At 43.9% G+C, this 21,780-nt stretch overlaps 1 protein-coding gene across 2 annotated transcripts; it reads right to left on the bottom strand.

Annotated features, from left to right (window-relative positions):
- Nucleotides 1–2,898: 2,898 nt before the first annotated feature.
- On the bottom strand, nucleotides 2,899–21,313 carry MYL4 (myosin light chain 4). Of its 2 annotated transcripts, XM_083411032.1 has the most exons (7): nucleotides 21,075–21,313; nucleotides 16,018–16,045; nucleotides 8,145–8,294; nucleotides 7,425–7,598; nucleotides 5,665–5,742; nucleotides 4,952–4,996; nucleotides 2,899–3,176 (listed from the first exon to the last, which is right to left on the bottom strand). In XM_083411032.1, exons 1-6 carry the CDS (start codon nucleotides 21,183–21,185, stop codon nucleotides 4,968–4,970), a joined length of 570 nt encoding a protein of 189 aa, XP_083267158.1. In that variant the 5' UTR covers nucleotides 21,186–21,313; the 3' UTR covers nucleotides 2,899–3,176; nucleotides 4,952–4,967. The 2 variants fall into 2 exon arrangements, with proteins under 2 accessions (XP_083267158.1, XP_083267157.1); XM_083411031.1 differs by lacking the exons at nucleotides 16,018–16,045; nucleotides 21,075–21,313 and adding an exon at nucleotides 9,325–10,059.
- Nucleotides 21,314–21,780: the final 467 nt, after the last annotated feature.

Below are 21,780 nucleotides of genomic sequence, written 5' to 3'. Positions count from 1 at the left end.
AAAAAACAGCTGCCTTGATCAGTACGTAACATCAGGAAAAGTACATATTAATAAATAGTTCCCCTCCAGAACAGTGTCTTATTGTGGGTGTATTCTGAAACGTGTTCTTTACATAATAATAGTGCAATAGTGCTGGGTATATTAGTTGTTCTGTGTTGCTTCCCCAATGAAAAGTTACGGGATTTCACACACACACACAAATACTGTGGTACCTCGGGTTACATACGCTTCAGGTTACAGACTCCGCTAACCCAGAAATAGTACCTCGGGTTAAGAACTTTGCTTCAGAAATCATGCTTCGGCGGCGCGGCAGCAGTGGGAGGACCCATTAGCTAAAGTGGTGCTTCAGGTTAAGAACAGTTTCAGGTTAAGTACAGACCTCTGGAACGAATTAAGTACTTAACCTAAGGTACCACTGTAAATTGCAGGAAACGAAGCAGCATGACTGACTGCCCCATCACTTTTACAGTGCAAATAGTGTTGAAAGTGCAGTCACATATGGCTGCCCTGACAGCATCATAAAAGGGATATCCAGAAGGGCCCTTAATCTGTGTTGGCGAAGTGTGCTGAACAAGGAGATTTGTACAGTCAGCATACTCTCCCTGTTTCTATCTAAACTTGAATTGTGGATCAGACATGGATCAGACACTTCTAGGAACCAAACTTGGCCTGGCTAGCCTCCTCCACCCCCTTTCTTCATCTCTTTCCCTGGACTGCATGGATGATGCCACCATCCAAACCATCTTTGGTATGGCGTTCTTTCTTAATCTTAGGCAGCAGGACTGCCACCATCAGCTCTCCTTGGGCAAGGATGCTATTTTTACCTCACTTCAACCCCCCTGAGCCATACCCCACCCTGGGAGCCGGGGAAGAAAACTTTAAAAGGAAGCAGCCAGGCACTGGCCATTGTCCTGGGAGGATTCACCTAGATTAAATTTCTATTTATATAGACCTTCTCCAGCAGTGGTGGGTGGTTATGACGAAAGGGAGAACAGCTGGTGTCAACCAAAGCTTTTTATAAAACACACTGTGTGTTTCTAAGACCACCTATCTTCTGGGAGAAGCTGTGTCCTTAGTAGGCCAGGCAAGAGGTGCAATTTTGGGGTAGCCGCAAAGCCATTCAGGTGCAGGGCCTAGGCATTGTTGGGTACCCAAGGAGGGGCCCAACACCACTCTCTGGAGATCACCAGCCCTCAGCCTCTTTGCTCTTGCTGCCTGTGTTCACCTCTGAGCATGTCAGCAATGACATGAGCGAGGAGCAAAGCATCTCTCCCTCTGGGTGGTTATATAGATTGGACACAGAGGAGCAGCACAAGTGAGTGGTCAGCAGTGTCTTGGAGCGGGACCCTCAGAGCGTGTGCCTATTGAGGGCACCATACCCAAGGCTCCCCCAAAACCTGGAACCAGCACTGGTCAAGTGGTCCAATTTATATAGTCAAGGTAGTGGCACCACTAAAGTGACCCAATGCCCATGGAAGACCTTATCATAATGGAGTCATGACGATTGATGATTGGCATGTCTGCACCAATTTAACAAGAACAGACATTGTATTTTATCCCTACAAAAACAAAAGGCTCCAGATTCTCTTCTTAAAACACCATGATACTTAAATTGATTGTGTGTGCTGATTGTGTGTGTGGGGGGGGAAATATTGAAATTTCAAAAAAACTGTCCAGATGTATGCTGTAAAAATAAGTAATAAATTCACAGACGTAGTGCTTTTTAAAAAAATAACCAAAGGTTCCCTATACACAATTAATTTTAATTGGAGTAAATATATGACTAGATGCAGCCAAGGCCCCAAAATTGTAGCAGGTGAATGTTATACTGCCACCAGAAAAATACACTGTTTCATGTACAGAAACGTAATCCACTCATATTATACCAACACTGATATCTCCTGTCAGTAGTAATATTGATGTAATATTTGTAATGTAATATTAATGTACTAATATTAAAGTAGTAATAATGGAGAATGGATGCCCCGCTGATGTTACTGATTTACTACGTAAATTCTAAGTAGTATTAATTTTCTCTGCTACATTGTGCCTCTGCAGCAATAGCACTGTGTCCTTTGGGATGCATCTCTCATCATGTGCACAGTGCAGTAAAAATGCCAGGCGAAAAAAAGGCAGCAAACCCAAAGATCGCTGTCGCTCTGCATGATCTCAGAAATGTGCATCTGCCACTTATCCCTGCTCTTGCATTCCTCTCTTCCTGTGCTGACAGTTAAACCTGGTCCACCCCCCCTTCAAGTGTCATTATTTTCAGGTGGGGCTCAATCACATACTGTACTGTCAAATTCAGGTTGTGCAGTTATAGTTGGTTGGGAGGTTCCCCAAAAGACAGGACAGAAGCAGACGTAGAAAACCCACTGGGAACATAGCCGTCAACTTTTCCCTTTCCTTGTGAAGGTATCCTATTCGGAAGAAGGGAATTTCCCTTTAAAAAAAGGGAAACGTTGACAGCTATGACTGGGAAGTGTGAGATAGCATTTGTTTAAGTATAATGTTATCTAACCTTTCCTGCAAGCAAATCAGAATTAATGCTCATTGAAAAGCCAGTTTTGTCAAATGTCCCTGCAAAAAGATCAGGATGAATGTTCAATGAACAGGTCATCTGGAAGCACCCACAGAGGTTTCCTCCTGTGTAAATAGGTAGAAGATTGCAGCCTTAATCACTTCTGTTCCTGTTATACCAGGACAGGGCGAACACTACTGTAGTTGAAAGTTTCCACAAATAAGGAGACACCAAGGGACCATGTATAGGACCACTCTTTTGTTCTTTGTGGCAGTGACATTCAGGAAGAAGGGGTCATCTTTCAAGTGATGGAGTGGCTTTTAGGGGAAAAGTATATATTGAGCTCACTGAAGTTCAAAATAAAATTTAGGCAAAAGTTAAACGGAAATGGTATCTGTGCGCGCAGACGTTTTAATTTCAATGGACCAAATGTAGCAGAAGGAAAGAAGAATGGACACAACCGAAATAATAAATAAAGGTTTAAAACTGATGCAGGAGCATGCATTCTTTATATACAGAGGCTGTTACACTGTGGAAATGGAGAGTCCCTCTTACATGCCTTGTGGCAAATGCAGCTCCTGGGCAATGTAGAGGTGTGCGGGATATGAGGTAAGAAATTCTTGCTGGATGGATTTTTCCCCCTCCTCCCAAGAACCTGGAAGGAAAGCAGACGATAATTTTAACGCAGTCAGGGGGAGCCAATATGGAAACCACATTTGCTATCCCTACAGGAACAGATTCTAGACATTACAAAAGCATGGATTAGCAAGAGATGTCTTCTCCAAAAACGGAGGCAAGAAAAATGCCAGCTGGGATTGATAAAAGGCACTTGTGGCTGTCACCGACACCTGTCTATTCAGGTGCAGAGTGAGCTTGTAACTGGATCAGAGGAGGAAATTTCCACCACATTTATCACAGTATCTTTATTTTACGGTTATCTTAATTTTGTTTGAATTCCAGTTTCAGCTTGTTTAATTTCACCCACTCTTCACAGACCTGCAGCCATTTATTTAGAACTGAGAGAGCAGCTCCCAGTTGCTTACCGGTAATTAAAGAAATACAGAGCTGGATGTTCTCAACATATTGATGACACTGTACTCCAAAGTTCCTTCTGGCTTCATTAAGATATCATGCAGCATCCACAATAAAATGTTTTGCATTAACTCAGCGCCTCCCTCAGCTAGTAATCTTTCCAAATAACTTAACAAAAGTAATAAAACTTCACATGTGAGCTTAATTTATGAATGGTTGTGCCCTGGGCCATGTTCTAACTAAGATTTATAGGGGAGCCACCAACAGTACCTAAAATCTACATTACACTTTTCACATTCTCAGCACAGAAAGCAGTCTTGGTTTTTTCCATTGCTGATATTTGGACACAATGGTTGCAGTTAGGGATGTAAGACGACAGCGCTTTCCACTCCGACCTGCATTCATCACAAACAGCGCTGTTACCATTCTGCTTCAGTTCAGTTTCTGCTGAATACTGTTAGATAAGTTAAACAGTGGGCAGGGGGAGGAATATGTAACTACGGTATTTAAATAAGTTAGGGCTCATCCGCAGTTAAACTCCCCGCCCCCCGCACATTCTAGACAGAGGTTTGCACTTTCCTGGTCTGGGGGGGGGGGGGGGTTGGCCCCACCACTTTCCCCAGGAAAACCCGCTCTTTAAAGCTGAATCAGAACAAATGGCAATTCGGGTTTTCTGCAGAATTTTTTCAGCAGTAAAGAGCAGATTTTCATGGGGAAAGCGCCATGGCGAAGGTGCTCAGACATGGAGCTTTAAAGCACGGACCCGTGCCTAGAGATGTGGCACAAAAGGAAGTCTGGATGAGGCCTCACACAACTTGCAGCTGTTTTGATATAAATGGAATGATGTAAAAAAAAAAAGAGTCCTTAATTGTGTATCGTTTGCAGATTTGAAAAAGGCAACAATGATAATGTGAATGAGGATCAATTGTATTTACTTGACTGATTTTCATTTCTTTCATTTTTAAAATAGTTTTTATTGGAGATTTTATTGGGTTACAAAAGTATGTGCATTGTGTCTTATTTTCAGGTCATAGAGTCTTCTACATATCAGTTACATGCGATGTGGGACATTAATGCTGTATAAAGCTGGGGGAGAAGAGATGTGGGGAGAGAGAGAGGGAGGAGAAAGTGTGTGGTAAACTTAACTTTCATTTACTTAGTGTATGTGTGAGGTTTTTGTGTTGGCGTCACTTGGGTAGGTTCTCTTTCTCATTTATAAGTCTTCATTGGCAGTGGGGGAAGGAGCCCAGGGCATGGTTGGTTGCGTTTTGTTGACTGCAGACTGCAATAGTTTCTGCTAACTTTTCCATTTTTGTAGGAATTCTCCGACATCCCTAGTTGCAACACACACAGGTATCTGGGATGTTTCAAACAAGGAAAAGGGGAAAAGGGACTCACTTTAAGGATTCCATCTTCAACCAGACATGATGTGCTTGACAAAAGCTGAGAACACACAAAAAAGAGTTGTTAATTTTCATAAAATCAGAACCTTATGCATGTTCACTCAGAAGTGAGTCCTCCTGTCTTCAGTGACAGCCGACTCTTAGCTCCTTGCTGCCACTATTGCCTCACCACTGCCGCATAGAACAACCAGCACCACCAGAACAATTTTAAAGGTGTTCAGCACAAACCCCACAAGACTATTTGTTTGGAATTGGCAGGTTTTATGCACTCTGGAGAGGCCTTAGTGCCTAAAAATGCCATCCAATTCGGGGGGAAATAAAATATTTATGGCTTAAAAATAAATAAAATTCCCCATAATACCAAAACTTGGATTTTTTTTTGGAACTAGTATTCAGATCTAAACCCAAACTGAACAGTTCCCAAATCTGTCTGGACTGAATCAGGCTGTTTACTGAAGTGCCAAACTTAATTTTGCAGTCAGTCCAGTTTCCACCTCTATTTCATATTATCTGTGCAAGTCCAACAAGTTAAGCATCCAATGCAAAGCATGAGTAGTAATGTATTGCTCAGTGACTACTGGTCAAGTGCACATCATACAGCAGTAGCCGGAGTCCCAAAAGCGAAAGAAAAGTGTGGGCAGATCCAGAGTTTCCCGATAAGTGGAAGTTTTGTTTTGTGTTTCAAAATAAAATGTGGGTTTGTCCTACCTTCGTAGTTGATGCAGCCATTGGCATCTTCTTGCCCTGCCATTAGCTGTTCTACTTCAGCCTCCGACATCTTCTCCCCTAGGAGCGGAAATCAAACATCAAGCTTTGTTTCCCCCCCCCTCCACACACAAAAATTGTTCTTCGAATAGACTAAGCTGCATCAAGCATTCTGCATATTTGCATCATGATCCAGCGATTTTTAGGAGCAGCAGAGGCTTCTGAATATTAGGGGAAACAGCTATAGCACCGTAGTAAAGCATATTCCCTGTGTGCAGAAGATCCCAGGTACAATCCTGACACCTGAAGTTAGATCTGGGATATCAGTGTAAACCAGACATTTGCTGAACTACCAACTCCCATCAACCCCAGCAAGCACAGCCAATGGCCCTGGGTGATGGGGGCTGTAGTTCAGCAACATCAAGAAGGTCTTTAAACCAGGGGTGGTACTAGGCTTTATTTCAGCAGGGTCAAAGACCTGGTTTGGCACACCCACACACATTTCTGTACACACACCCACAGACTTGGAGCCTCAGTTGCCCCCCTCTGGAGGCTTCCCCCAGGGCAAAACCCCGGATAGCCCCCCCCTGTAGTTATGGCTCTGTGTAAACAGTACTGAACTAGATGGACCAGTAGGTCTGACTCAGTAGAAACCAGCACCTCATGTTGCTGCCGTGCTCCCATGGGTACAGTGCCTAGTACACCAGCCAGCTGTGTATAGGGATTAATGCAGCAATCCCACATTACCCATTGGCAGTGAGAGCCAGTGTGGTATAGTGGTGAAGAGCGGTGGACTCATAATCTGGTGAACCGGGTTCGCCTCCCCGCTCCTCCACATGCAGCTGCTGGGTGACCTTGGACTAGTCACACTTCTCTGAAGTCTCTCAGCCTCACTCACCTCACAGAGTGTTTATTGTAGGGGAGGAAGGGAAAGGAGAACGTTAGCCGCTTTGAGACTCCTGAAGGGGAGTGAAAGGCGGGATATCAAGTCCAAACTCTTCTCCTCTTCTGCTGCTGTCTATTGAGCTCAATAGAATGTGCGTTTTGCACAGCTGGCACTGCAGAACTCGTGTCCACACGTGAATTGCATTCACCCAGTGTCAGTGATGGGAGGAATGTTTGTGAGAAATGTTCCCCCACCCCTTCCTTTTCACCTTGAAGCAGGAGTGGGGAACTTGTGACCTTCCGGATTTGATCAGACTCAGTTCCCATCAGCCCCTGCCACCATGACCCAATAATGGCCAGGCATGGCTTTGATCTACAGTTCCCATCATCACTGACCACTGATCCTGCTAGCTAAGAATGATGGGAGTTGTAGTCCCAAAACAGCTGAAGAAAAGTTTGGAAAACATTGATCTAGTTCCTCTCCCATGCTTTAAAGGTAGGCAGAGATGGTATACAGGATGCTGAGAGCATAAGCCAGGGGGTGAGGAATCTTGGGCCCTCAGGATATTGCTGAACTAAAACTCTCATTAGCCCCAGCAATCATGGCCAATGGCCATGTCTGCAACTCTGAGGGGTAAACTACAGTTCCCAGGATTTGGGGGGGCGGCAGGGGGGCACCAATGTGCTTCACTGAATGGTGTGTTTGCCCTCTTACTCTCCCTAAAGTAAATGTATGTGTGATTTGGGAGAAGTTATTCCCTAAGATAGATGGACCACATGTTAATTATCTGGGAAGGCTGAGGCCTGCTAAAGCAGAATACTCATTGCACAATGCTCTCCTTCCACCATCATGCCACAAATTTTATGACTTCCTCTACCTAAAGTAGCAAGGACATGGCGCAGTTCAGCCCCCATGACGGTGCCATTCCCTTCCTTGTCGAAGACACGCAGCCCTTCCACAAAGTCCTCATAAGTCCCCTGGTCCTTGGATCGGGCAATGTGCTGCAGCATTGGGAGGAAGGTTTCAAAATCCAGCATCTTTGCGCCCAATTCTGATGAGGAAGAACAGAGATGAAAGATGGTGGGCGTGGCCTTAATAATAGGCCATTTGAAAGAAACCACAGCACACAACTGAGGAATGAGCTTGAGTGCACCCTTCTCCTGCTCCCTCCTTCCTTCCCTCCATCTTCCTTTCATAAACCTGGCTCCCTCCCTAGTTGCTTAAACCACAATTCCTTGAAATATCTGAACTGTGGGTTCAAGGACGTGCTCCCTACAAATCAAGAATGCTAACCAGGATCTGATTTGGGAGAAGCGCAAATTTCAAGTTTAACCCAGGCCAAGAGAAACAGCGCTTGAGCATTGCTTATATTATTATTATTATTATTTATTATTATTATTATTATTATTATTATTATTATTGTTATCATCATTATTATTATCATCATCATCATCATCATCATTAGCTGCCTATCTGGGCAGCTCCCAACAGAATATTAAAACAACAACTGAACCCCATATGTGTAATTTTAAGCTGTCATTTTAAGGAAAATTTGGAAGCTGAAAAGGGCCAGATCCATCTTATTTTGTAAACTTGCCTTCGGGTGTTGGTTTCCCCAGCACCTTTAAGACCTCTGCGTTGGTTGGGTTCTGTCCCAGGGCTCGCATGACATCACCACACTGGCTGTATGTAATCTTCATCTCGCCCGTTGGAGTCCTGTCAAACAGCATGAAGGCCTCTTTGAACTCTGCGCAAAAGAAGGGACCAAGTTACCGGTAGTTCTTTGCACAATGTCAGGAAAATATACCCATGATGCCCTAGAGATCCCACCCTAGGTCTGAGGAGCAGAAGAAGAATTACTTTTAAACATGAAGAGTCTGAGAATTATTTTTTTACATACTCTTAACGGTGATTGGGGAAGGTTTTTTGTTTAGAGCCATTCTGGTCTATTTTTCCAGCTCCGCAAAAGGAAGAATATACTGTACCACAGCAGTCCTATTCAAGAGTTTTGCCTCCATCGCATGAGGGAAAGCCCAGAGTTGCACTCATGAGCCTTGTCCCCCTCTCATATTGCTGTTGCCCTTCTGCGCCACAGTCCACACAAATCGTTGCTAGAAGGTCTGAAGAGGGGAGTCTGCTCAACCTATATAAGCTTCTCATGTGGTCTAGAACCCTTGATCATGCAAGGGGAGCCTATACAGTACTCTCTCAACTCTGAGCTCACTGGGCAATATAAATATTGGGTGCACCCCTCAGAAAGTGAAGCTTTATCTCAAACCATTTTAAATCATTTTTACAAATATTCAGAGTCACCAACTACCTTCCCTGGCACAGCCCTGGACAGGCCATAGCATCCCTGGTTTTCCAACAGCAGTTAGCAGCCAAATGACCCGCTACTGATGCTTAAAAAAAAATAAAATTGCTGAACGTCTCCACTATTTTAAACAGACAGCAGCTGTGCACCCCCAACCTGGATTCACTGCTGAGAATTGCTCGCTCCCTGGCTGCTATTTGCCCCAGAAGGAGAAGCTTGCAGTAATCTGTATCTTCATCAACAGGCAGTAGAGTAGTAAGGGCTGTAGAGTTATTTCCTGCAGAAACTAATTTGCCACAGGAGTTGTGTTTTCAACGTTTTTCTGTACACTGCTAAGAAATGCTAATGTAAATGCCTTAAATAAGAGCTGCGAGTTTGAGCAAACTTATTAAAAAGGTGTTGTTTTGCCTAAATTAGCATTAGGTTTTGGCCCAAGGTTACAACCCAGCGACCTCCTATTTACCTTTCAAGAGGGGTGTATCTGGAAAAATAAAGATTGGTTTGTTTTTATATGTGATGGGTTTCAGCTTCTCAACTTGCTGCAGGATCCTCTCTTTATCCCTTAATTCCGCTAGCCGAGTGACAATAGCCCTGCACAGGTCTGCTTTTGCCGCCTTCTGCCGTTTGGCGGAAACCCTGTAGGCTCTTTCCACCACAATGGGGTCATCTCTGGTGTCTAACTTCAGGATACCCGGCAACCACTCCTCCAGGAAGGCTACCAGGTCCTGGCCCTCTTCTTCCTCTGGCAAGCCACAGATCCTGAGGATATGGGGCTGCACTTGGTCCTCGATCTTCTGCACCCGGTCGCTGAGGCGTCTGTTCTCGCCAACCAGGGACCCAATGTCCCGGTGGCAGTCCTGTACCTTTACTTGCTCGTTCTTAATTGTGAAGCTCGTTGCCGTGGCTGACCGGACCAGGCTTTGGATCAGCCCTTCCAGGGTGTCCATACGTGAATTCAAAGCTAAGATCTTACTATCAAAGGCCTTCACTGCCACTATGGTTTGCTCCATCGTTTTCTTGATCTCCAGCAACACCTCTTTCATGGAGGTGTCTCCACTGTTGAAGGAGGTCAAGGGCTCAGCGCCAGTGTGCAACGCTGGAGACATGGAGGCCCAAGAGGTATCATTTTGAAACCTATGGAAATCTTCGGGCCTATTCACCGGCGGAGTTAGCTTGTTATTCTGCATTTTAATGCCAGGTGCAGCAGTGCGATGGCTGCCACATATGAGGAGGTCTCCTGTGACATCACAATGACCCTTCCTGAACCTAGGGCTTTATGCTGTGCTGAACTTTAGGGTTGCATGGGTCCTGCTGCTGTGTCTTTCTGACTTATTGAAAAAAAGGGAACTCTCAACATGACAGTTCCTATGGATCTTAACAGAGGGATGGGGAACCTATAGACACTGTTGGACTCCCATCAGCCCCAGGCCACTGCTGTGTAAATTCTCAAGGTCTTCTCTACAGCTCCACTGCTTTCTCAAACATGCTCTGTGGCCACCACTGTTGATCAAGCTGTAAGGATGGGGGCGAGAGTGAAATCAGATTCTCGATATAGATATAATCGATGGTATCTAACACCAAAAATGTATAAATCAAAATCAAATAAGTGTCGGAAATGTAAAGAGAAAGAAGGTTCTTTTTATCATATGTGGTGGTCTTGTAGTAAGGTTAAAGCTTACTGGGAAATGATATATAATGAATTGAAAAGGATGTTTAAAATAACGTTTGTAATAATAAAAAAAAAACTATCCAGAAGCTTTTTCTTTTGGGAATTATAGGGACAGAACTACTTAAATTGTATAGAAACTTATTCATGTATGCTACTACAGTGGCAAGAATATTACTCGCCCAAAAATGGAAAGAAGAAGAAGTCCCAGCAAAGGAAGAATGGATACTAAAACTCATGGAATATGCGGAAGTGGCAGAAGTTACCAGAAGAATTAATAAAACAAGATAATAAACTTTTTATAAAAGAATGAAAATGGTTTATTGAATATTTGCAGATAAATTGTAAACAGGTAAGAGCATTGGCAGGATTATTGTAATAACCTGCAGTTTTATAAGAGTATATATATATATATATATATATATGCAGGTTTTGGTGTCCTCGGGTGTCTTCCCGTGTAAAAGTTGGGGTGTCTAGGCGACGTTTCGACGAGGTCTCACTCGTCATCTTCAGGCTGGTGCTTTCGGCTTCTTGTTACTGGAACAGAGCAGGATCTCAGTGTTTGAGTTCCTATAAATACTGTTGAGGAGGTGTGGTGTATAGCCTCCAATGTTCTGGGCAGAGAGGAGGTTCCCAGGCTAGTGTGCCTTTTCTTCTTTTGTTCCTTAATTACTTGAGGGATATCTTGAGTGATTTCTTGAGTGATTTCCTGAATCCCACTTAGGTGGGTCATTAGGTGTGGATTAGTTGCTAAAGCCTTCGTGTCTTGAACTCTTGAACTTTGTGAAGAGTTTTTCTGAGAAGATGGCTGTACTGCACTTGGTTGTGCTCTGGCTTGGCTTCGTGTATAGGGGCGAGCTGTGGTTTTGTGGCCTGTGCCAGCCAGATCTGTGTAGGGATTGCAGGGGGGTGCAGCATCCGGAGGTGCCACCCTGGTTTGGCTACTGGATGGTGTCTGTAATTTATCTGTGGAGAGGGTCTGGGTTTGGGTCTGGTGTGGTTGATTGGTGATGGCGTTCTGTGTGCCTCTGGATCTGGTGTCAGATTTTGTGGGGAGGGCTAATTTCCAGATGTCTGGCAAGCGGGATGTGTCGTCACGCTTGTTCATGTTGTGAGGGTGTTTCTCTATCTCGATGGCTTCCATGATTATTCTCTTGTGGTGATGTTCCATGTTAAAGAGCAATTTGGAATCTGCAAAATTAATTTCGTGTCCTGTTTCTTTCATGTGTTGGAAAAGAGAGGAAGTTTTTTCTTCTTTTTTGACGGCATTCTTGTGTTCTGCGATCCGTGCATTTATTCGTCTGTTTGTTTGTCCAATGTACGTGGCTGGGCAGACTTTGCAGGGTATTTCATAGACCCCTTGGTTTTCCAACTGAATTTTATCCTTGGGGTTTCTGAGGATATTGGCTATTTTTTGGTTGGTGCAAAAGGCTGTTTTGATATTGTGTTTATGGAGGATTTTGCTAATTTTATCTGTAGTGCCCTTGATATAAGGAAGGAGGGCTATGCCATTGTTTTCTTCTGTGTCTTGGTTTTTGGGGGGTGTTTCTTTTTGGATTAGCTTCGTAACCCTGTTTTGCTGGTATCCATTGGCAATTAACACATTTGAGAGATTCTGTAACTCAGTTGTCAAGTGGTCTTCGTCAGCCAGGCGTTTGGTTCTGGAGATGAGAGTCTTGGCTACGGAGTTTATTTGTGCAGGGTGGTGGTGTGATTGTGCATGTAAGTAGCGGTTGGTGTGTGTTTTTTTCCGGTAGATAGTGTGTCCTAGGGAGCCATCAGGTTTTTTGTAGATTAGGACGTCAAGGAAGGGAAGTTGGTTGTTGGTTTCTATTTCCATAGTGAATTGTATTTTGGGGTGTAGGCTGTTGAGATGTGTGAGGAAGCTATCCAGTTTTTCCTTCCCGTGTGGCCAAATTACAAAGGTGTCGTCAACATATCTGAGCCAAAGTTTGGGTTTGTGTTCTGACTTGTCTAAAGCATTGGTTTCAAAGTGTTCCATGTACAGGTTAGCGATGACCGGTGAGAGGGGTGATCCCATAGGTGCTCCTTCTATCTGTTTGTATCTTTGTCCATTGTGGATGAAGTACGTGTTGGTTAGGCAGTGGTTGGTCAGGTCCAAGATGTATTCGGGGGGATTGTATTTGTTTTGAATGGCTGTCAAGGCTTCATTAATGGGCACTTGTGTGAAGAGAGATACAACATCGAAGCTCACAAGTAGGTCATTGGGTTGTAGGTTTTGCTTCTTTATTGTTTCTATGAACTGGAAGGAGTTTGGAACGTGTGAAGAGATGGATTCTGCATAGGGCTGAAGTTGCTTGGCGAGAAATTTAGCGAGAAACTCCGTAGCCAAGACTCTCATCTCCAGAACCAAACGCCTGGCTGACGAAGACCACTTGACAACTGAGTTACAGAATCTCTCAAATGTGTTAATTGCCAATGGATACCAGCAAAACAGGGTTACGAAGCTAATCCAAAAAGAAACACCCCCCAAAAACCAAGACACAGAAGAAAACAATGGCATAGCCCTCCTTCCTTATATCAAGGGCACTACAGATAAAATTAGCAAAATCCTCCATAAACACAATATCAAAACAGCCTTTTGCACCAACCAAAAAATAGCCAATATCCTCAGAAACCCCAAGGATAAAATTCAGTTGGAAAACCAAGGGGTCTATGAAATACCCTGCAAAGTCTGCCCAGCCACGTACATTGGACAAACAAACAGACGAATAAATGCACGGATCGCAGAACACAAGAATGCCGTCAAAAAAGAAGAAAAAACTTCCTCTCTTTTCCAACACATGAAAGAAACAGGACACGAAATTAATTTTGCAGATTCCAAATTGCTCTTTAACATGGAACATCACCACAAGAGAATAATCATGGAAGCCATCGAGATAGAGAAACACCCTCACAACATGAACAAGCGTGACGACACATCCCGCTTGCCAGACATCTGGAAATTAGCCCTCCCCACAAAATCTGACACCAGATCCAGAGGCACACAGAACGCCATCACCAATCAACCACACCAGACCCAAACCCAGACCCTCTCCACAGATAAATTACAGACACCATCCAGTAGCCAAACCAGGGTGGCACCTCCGGATGCTGCACCCCCCTGCAATCCCTACACAGATCTGGCTGGCACAGGCCACAAAACCACAGCTCGCCCCTATACACGAAGCCAAGCCAGAGCACAACCAAGTGCAGTACAGCCATCTTCTCAGAAAAACTCTTCACAAAGTTCAAGAGTTCAAGACACGAAGGCTTTAGCAACTAATCCACACCTAATGACCCACCTAAGTGGGATTCAGGAAATCACTCAAGAAATCACTCAAGATATCCCTCAAGTAATTAAGGAACAAAAGAAGAAAAGGCACACTAGCCTGGGAACCTCCTCTCTGCCCAGAACATTGGAGGCTATACACCACACCTCCTCAACAGTATTTATAGGAACTCAAACACTGAGATCCTGCTCTGTTCCAGTAACAAGAAGCCGAAAGCACCAGCCTGAAGATGACGAGTGAGACCTCGTCGAAACGTCGCCTAGACACCCCAACTTTTACACGGGAAGACACCCGAGGACACCAAAACCTGCATTCCTGTACCCGTGAAAATCTACGAAAGCATATATATATATATATATATATATATATATAAGTAGATGAATAAATTAGCTAATTAAGTTAATTTGGATATGCTGAAGATATTAAAAATAAATTTAAGGAACCACAGAATGGGGAAGGAAGTCAAGTTTTTAAATGTTAAAATGATTGTAAAATTAATGAAACGTACAAACCTGAAAAGCATATATATATATTTTAAAGAGTAAAAGCAGATTCTGAAGCCTGTAAAGCAGGGAGGGAAATTTGTAGCCCTTGAGCTCATAGCAGCCCCAGCCAGCATGGTCAATAGCATGGGATGACAGAAATGAGACCCCAGAAATACCTAGAAGACGCAGGTTTCCCTGTCTTAACAGACAGATTGTCTCACACAGAGACAAAGGGTTGTATTCAACATAGTGCCAATGTGAATGTTCTGTTCCGGAATGTTCTCCCCCCTCCTCCAGCCACATATCCCCTAAATGTGTTCTGGGTTCCCCCACCCCAATGCTCTGGAGAAGATTTTGGGATGGCATGAGGCATGTTCAGGGGGAATAGAGGGGGAGAAATCCCTTTGTGCTAGTCCTAATCCTTGTGGTAGCACGAAAAGTTAAATACCATTCATACTCGCTAAGCCAAAGGCATGCTGGGGCCTAATGCATACAGGCGTAATAACCTGTCTGTTCCCCCACCGTGTGGCATTTGGCAAAGTAGCACCAAGCTTAAGGCAGAGAGAGGGGGAAGTTTGGAAGGCATGCAGTCACAGAGACTACAGTATATGTAGGCACTACAGTGCTATCTCTAGTTACGAACTTTCGCTAATGGGGCCTCTTGCTGCTGCTACACCACGGGCACACAATTTCCATTCTCATCCTGGGGCAAAGCTCTCAACTCAAGGTAACTCAGGTTAGCAGAGTTTGAAACCTGAAGCGTTTGTAACCTGAGGCGTTTGTAATGCAAGGTACCACTGTAGAGCTTATTGTTACAAGCCATCCCAATCTCTGCCAAATGGTAGCAAGATTCCAGGGGTCTTGGTAATTAACCAGTATTTGCGTTCATTTGGAATGAGGCACAGCAGTAGGGTTGCCATATGTCTGGAATTTCCTGGACATAGCCGGAATACTGTAGTTGTTAGTGTCTGGGTGGAAATCTCCAGGGAAATCCAGACACATGGCAACCCATGTCGGAAGTCTAGATTTTGCTGAATGCCCTTAAAAATAGCTCAGAAACTTGTAGTTTAATGGTGAATTTTGGATATAATGGAGATGTAAAAGATTTGGATTATTATAAAAGATGCAGGAGGAAATGACCCACAATAGGACTCACAAAGGGAAAGAGGGAAGTCTAGGAGATTCTCTTGAATCTTTTTTTCTATATGTTGGATATGTGATTGTAAAACTTTAATTTGAAAAACATAATAAATAATAAAAAAGATTTAAAGCTTCTGGGGTTTTTTAGATGTATCCAGACCTTCACTTTTTGAAATATGGCAACCCTACACAACGGAGACTGTAGTGTCTTTAAGAAATTCGATTTATTCACACATATTTACACCAGAGTTTTATGGAGGGAGAGTTCACAGCATTTACATCTCCAGAGGGCAGCGCAGCATTGGATTCTGTGGCATCCTAAACACCATCCTCCTGTCTCTCTGTGACAGCTTGCTGTAGCCAGCCCGCAGGTCTGCTGCCTCCTAAGGAAGCTAACCAGTATTCTTTCCAACCTTTGCTAAATTCATGAATTTACCAGTTTGCTCAAATTCTAAACCTTCACCGAATGTAGAGATTATTGGGGGGTGGGGGTGGGGTTGTCCTGCCTCCCCAAACATATAGAGTGACTATCTATGGATTTAAACACACACCCCACACACCCCAGTGCCTACCTTCAATCTGTTCAGAATTGAATTCAATCTGCAAAAGAAAGAAAAAGCCAGCAGTTAATGATTTGCTTTAACCACAGCTTTTGCAAACGCACACACACAACCTGCGATGGCTGCAGGAGTCAGTTATGTATGCTTGGGTTTAATGTGGTTTGTAGACTTTGGGATATCTAGAGGCTTTCGGTTCATAGGCAGGACTATTTAGTTGTGGAAGAAATTCAAAGACTATTTAGTTGAATATGTTCAGATAACTTAAATAGAATTACTTGCGAGTATCAGATTGGCCTAGGATTTAAATAGGTGATGTCGTAGAATACTATGGATAAAAGTTAAAATGAAAGAAAGAAAGATGCTAATGAACTAGGTAAATTTTATGTGAACTCAGTTTTGGAAAACTGCTAAAATTATTTATATGGAAACTCAGCCAGGGGGATTCGAGTAAGTCACTTAATGATAACAAAAGTGGAATTTCTACAGTCAGGATATTTGTTTGTTTGTTTGTCTTTTTTTGATGTCTTCTTTTTATGTTTGTAGATATGTTATAAATTTGGAAAACTAATAAAAAAAGTGGGGGGGGGGGGAGACTATTTAGTTGTGGATCAGTTACACTTTTAAACAACCTCTCATACCCTCAGGTAGTTAGTGAGTGTAAAAGGCTGGATTTCCCCCTCCTCCCCCTGCCAAACTATACTTTCACTGCACTCCTGATGGAGTATTCCATTCTGTGCATGTGCAGAAAACGAGTGGAAGGAAGCCAGTTCCGGATGAACAGAAATGCTAGTTTGTTTTCAACCTCGTTGTCCCTTATACCCGGAAATGATTTTCGGAACAGGCACACAATGGCGGCTTCCATACCATCTGTTGATTGAGGATTCGTCCCGAGTGCAAAGCTTCTTGCAGTTTGGGTTAGATGCTAACATTTTCCTGACATGGTAACTGGGCCAGCCCATAGGATCACACTTTTTCTGTGGGGCCACCTTTCTGTTTCTTTCAACTCCCTGCCTGCCATCTTCCCAACAACCAATCCAGGGGAATGCACTAGTTTGTTGGCTTCCTCCTCCATCTCTGTGTTGCCCTTGTAGAACTCAGCAGGGAAGAGAAGGGACTCTGCCTGTCATTGGCTCTGCCTCCACTTCTTCTTGGTGTCACAGCCTTCCAGCCTACCAGTTCCAATGGCCACCAGTTGTGTGTGTGTGTGTGTGTGTGTGTGTGTGTGAGAGAGAGAGAGAGAGAGAGAGAGAGAGAGAGAGAGATTTCTAGGCATCCTCCCAAGGTCAAAGTGTCAAGTGGCTAAACCAGTTCCATACTGATTTGATGCTATTAATAACCCTCTCCAGCTAGGAGAGGCTATCTTGAAAAGAACAGGGACGGTATCAAAGGAAAGGAGAGGAATGGAAAAAATTCCCTCCCTGCATGATAACTGAAGAGACAAAGGGCTGATGTTGTTCGTTTGCTGGGCGGGTGGTGGCATAAGGCAGATTATAGAGGGGAATGGGCATGGAACCCATCTGCATTCATGAAGGGTATGCCTGTCCACAGCTATGACAAATGGAACCTCCATTTGGAGAGGCAGTATATCTTGTTAAGTAATTTGTGTAGCATAGTCATAGGCTGAAGTTGCACCTGGATATTTCTCACACTAAATATATACATTACACATTTTTAAACACTAGTGCACACACGTCTATTTTATCTTAGTTTTCCTTATGTGTGCACTGCTGGCATTTAAGTGATGTACGCACACACACATGTTCACATGTTAAGTGCATCTAGGCAATTTTAGACCCTGGGCATTTCTTCAAGTAGGAAGAAACATTTAACATTTATTTTCTCTATGTGTCTCCTTCCTCTCCCAACTCTTTCAACGTTTCTGATACGTTGGGGGGACGACCTCAAAACATTTGCCAATCCTGACCAGAAGAAGAAGAAAAAATTCTCTGAGCATGTTCAGTTTCACGCGTTAAACTCAGTAAAATCGCAGCACCCCCCTGACTACATGAATAAAAATGGAGTTTGCTTTCGATGCCTTGAACCTAAGCACATAAACTTGGGGATAAGCACCAGTAAAGGAATATATATAATATAGAGTAAAAAAAATAAAATAGGTATCTGCCACAGTGTATATATCTAAATGATTTTGCAAATAGGAGTGAAAGGATGTTGCTGCGACCAGCGTCAGTCCCACTTGCTGGCCAAGAGGGTGACATGGTGACTGTTTGCTGCTGCCCCATTGTCTGCCGCTCTCTAGGCGGTCATTCAGTGGGGGCCTGGGCTGTGGACTGCTGCCCTTGAGCACTGAGGTCCAGCCCCATGGCACCATTGTTCAAAGGCATCTCCTCCTATGCCCATGTATTCGCCAAACCTTTATTCCTTTTTAACATCTCCCAACCTCCGCTTCTCTAGGGCTGCAATCCCATGCACATTTCCCTGGAAGAAAGCCACATTTGAATTCAGTGGGGCTGAGTTTTGGGGAGGCACATGTAGATTTGCACTATGAAACTTTTTTCTCGTGCTCTATGCCTGCTTCTTCTTGTTGATCGTCTCTGCTGGCCTTGACCCAAACCCATCTTTCTGCCACTGGGCTTTGAAACCATAGCCTGTTTCCCTTCCTCCTTTCACAGTAGCTCCCTGTTGCTCTGATTTTACTTTAAATTTTTAAAAAATATTTAATACATTGATACTCTGTGTTTCAAGACAAGTCTTCCCAAAGCAGTTTACTTACAATCGCGTATCAGCATACAATAAAATACTGTGCTATAAAAACCTTGTGAATTAATGATAGGACAAAGAGCACCAGAAAGCCTAGAAGCCAGCATTATGCCAGCAAAATATAAAATGTACCAAACTCAGGCAAAAAATTGTATGTACAACACATACTTAGGGCCAAGTCTCAGCAATAAAAACAGGCTCAACAACTGCCAGTGAACCTTTGTACCCTTGAGATTTTATATGAGCGTTTTAGAATGAAGACACAAATGGACATTCTGCATGAACTACAAAGCTCTCCCTCTCTTATCTCCCTGCCCCACATAATATTGTCACTGTGTCTCTTTCCTCCTCCTCTTTTCCTGTCTATGCTGTTGCCTATTCCCATAATGGTCTCTCCCTCTCACCTCTTAAAGCCTCATCCCTCAAGTCAATTCAGCAAAACTCCTGCGATCTATTGTGGTCTCATCTCACCTGGTCCTTTGCTGCCAGTTCACTCTCCTCTACTGTGCCCTCATGACTCATTGCTGTCTTCTCCCCTTGACTACCGGAGAGCCCATAGCTCAGTGGTAGAGCCTCTGTTTTGCATACAGAAGGTTCCAGGTTCAATCCCCAGCATCTCTGGGTATGGCAGGGAGAGGCACCCTGTCTGAAACTCTGGAAAGTCAGTCTCTCTACTCAGTCTAGATAATACTGGTCCAATGATCTGAGTAGAAGTTAGCAGCCTCCTGTATTTCTACGTCTCTAGGCGTGGGATTCCTAAGGCTTGTACAACATCCAGCATGCTATTTAAACCAATGTTATGTGAAGCGGAAGGAGCAGCAGTTTGGATGGGATGAGGCAAGGCCTTTGGGGAAGATGCAGATAAAGGAACTGGGGGAAGCTGCTGAAAGGTTTGGGTTGCAGTGAGGTGTCTTGTTGCACACTCTCTGTATAGGAAAATGCAAAAGTTATCACGATAGGTGCCCAGCTTTGTGCATTCAGGGCCTGAAAAACACTTGAGCCACACTTCACACCAACATCAGAAAGCCAATTTGCTCTTACGCAGAAATGCTATACTTGCAGGAACGTACTAATGTGTTCAGAATGAACAGTGCCATTCTGCAGAGGGAATCTGCAGATATCCTATTAGCTTTTGAAAACCGGGAGATTTTCAGCTGCTGCAAATAAAACCAAGGTGTGTGTGTGTGTGTGTGTGTGTGTGTGTTGAACACAGTTTGAAAGCGCGATTGCTGACTTGCGGTGTGAATTCTCATTCCACTTTCACCTCTGGTAAATAGGCTTAGTAGGATTTTGTACTGTTTCAAAAACCTGCAGAACTCATTTGACAAGTGGCGGTGATGGGACAAAAGAAATTAGCGTTACATCATAGGAAGTGAAAGCTCCCTCAAATGATTTCCAACTCTAAAAAAACAAACCATCAGCTCTCTCCAGCCCAAGAAACCTGTTTTACTGATTAATGGCAATATTAATATTTCCATTCATTCAAATCTTATTCTACAACTATGAGAAAAACATTAAGGGGCTTCATATAGTTATTTGGAGACTAAACAGTAGATTCAAACCTTTACTTTCCTATTCTACTCCACTTGTAACTTTCAACACAGAGCTGAGCACTTGCAAGCAACAAAGCAAAGGTTTCGGAAGAATTTGGGGCTTTTGTCAAGCATCTCATATTTAGTGACCTTTAAAACTAAGTTACAGAGGAGTTAAGATTTTGCAATAAGGTTTCTTTCAATCTGGCCATTCAGCTTCTGCGAAGTAGATTTAAATGCCCTTGAAGAGAAGCTGTCTTGCAAGTGGGTTAAGCTGAGCTCTTGCAAAGCTTACATTATTTGATGGAGAAGTAAGATGTTTGAAGTCTTATTGTTGGAAGCTGCTCAGAGTGACTGGGGTAACCCAGTAAGAAGGGCGGCATATAAATATTATTATTATTATTAATTATTATTATTATTATTATTATTGAGAAGAAACAAACATTTTGTGGCAAATGAGATGCAACTAATTTGGGAATGGAGGTAGGAAGAAGAAAAGCAAGCAAGCAAATTGGCATTTAGCGGACCAGCTTCCGAAACAGTCTACCGTTAGATTAATCTTAGAATTGTAGCACGGTTGAGTTGGAAGGTACCCAAAGGATCATTCTAGTACAAACCTCCTGCAATGCAGGAACCACAGCTACCTTGAAATGGCTTCTACCATTTGGAATCAGCAGGTCTGGGAAACAAGGCTGAGATTCAGTAATTACGCCTTGGGCGCCATTGGATGAGTCTGTGCAACGACAAGGGATCTGATCACAGGCCTTGAATCCCGAGCCTGTAAGAAAGGGAATTACTGGGCACCTCCCTTTTACTTACCTTCACACTCTTGGGGTCGAAAGCAGGTTCTTTTGGTGGTTCTGGGGCAGGAGCCGGAGCCGGAGCTGGCTTGGCAGCCTCTTTCTTGGGTTCCGGCTTTTTGGGGGCCATGGCTTCGGTTCACTTGTGGCACGAGCTGGGATGAGCAGCACGGTGGGGAGGCAGAGGGCCGAGGAACAAAAGGCGACCCTGCCTCCCACTGCTTATATACTGAGCTGGCGGGTCTCGCACCAGAGGGGTGGGCAGAGCTGCAAGGGCAACTGCTGTTTACTATAAAAGGAAGGTGCTCCCAAAAAAGCAGCCCCCACCCTCCCCACTCAACAATTGTCCTTTGTCATCAGCACATAGTGCAAAGACCTGGAGTCACCAGCACCAAGGTCCTCCGGCCGCACAAGGCGGCTTTTGTGCACCTGGGCTGGGGAGGGTTCGGAACGCCTGCAGTTATTTTAAGAAAATAAAGGGTTGCCCCGGAGGCTCTCTATAGGGAAAAAAGCAGCAGCTTTGCTGATCAAACTGCCCCAATACTCAAGGGGGGACAAAGTGTGCCTTTTTATAGGCAAGCCGACGAGTGCAAATGCCACAGATTCCTTTTAAGTGCCGCATTTACTTCCCGACACTTTCCCAGAGGAACAGGCTTCAGACCTGCAGATACATTTCTAAACTGGCTGGCTGATCCAGCTGCATAGCCTTACTTGGTTCTCCCCCC

This window comes from Podarcis tiliguerta (genome assembly GCF_965153285.1).
Source record: "Podarcis tiliguerta genome assembly, chromosome: 13".
NCBI lineage: Eukaryota > Metazoa > Chordata > Lepidosauria > Squamata > Lacertidae > Podarcis > Podarcis tiliguerta.
Note: the sequence above shows the minus strand (reverse complement) of the source record. Positions and strands in the feature narration are given on the sequence as shown.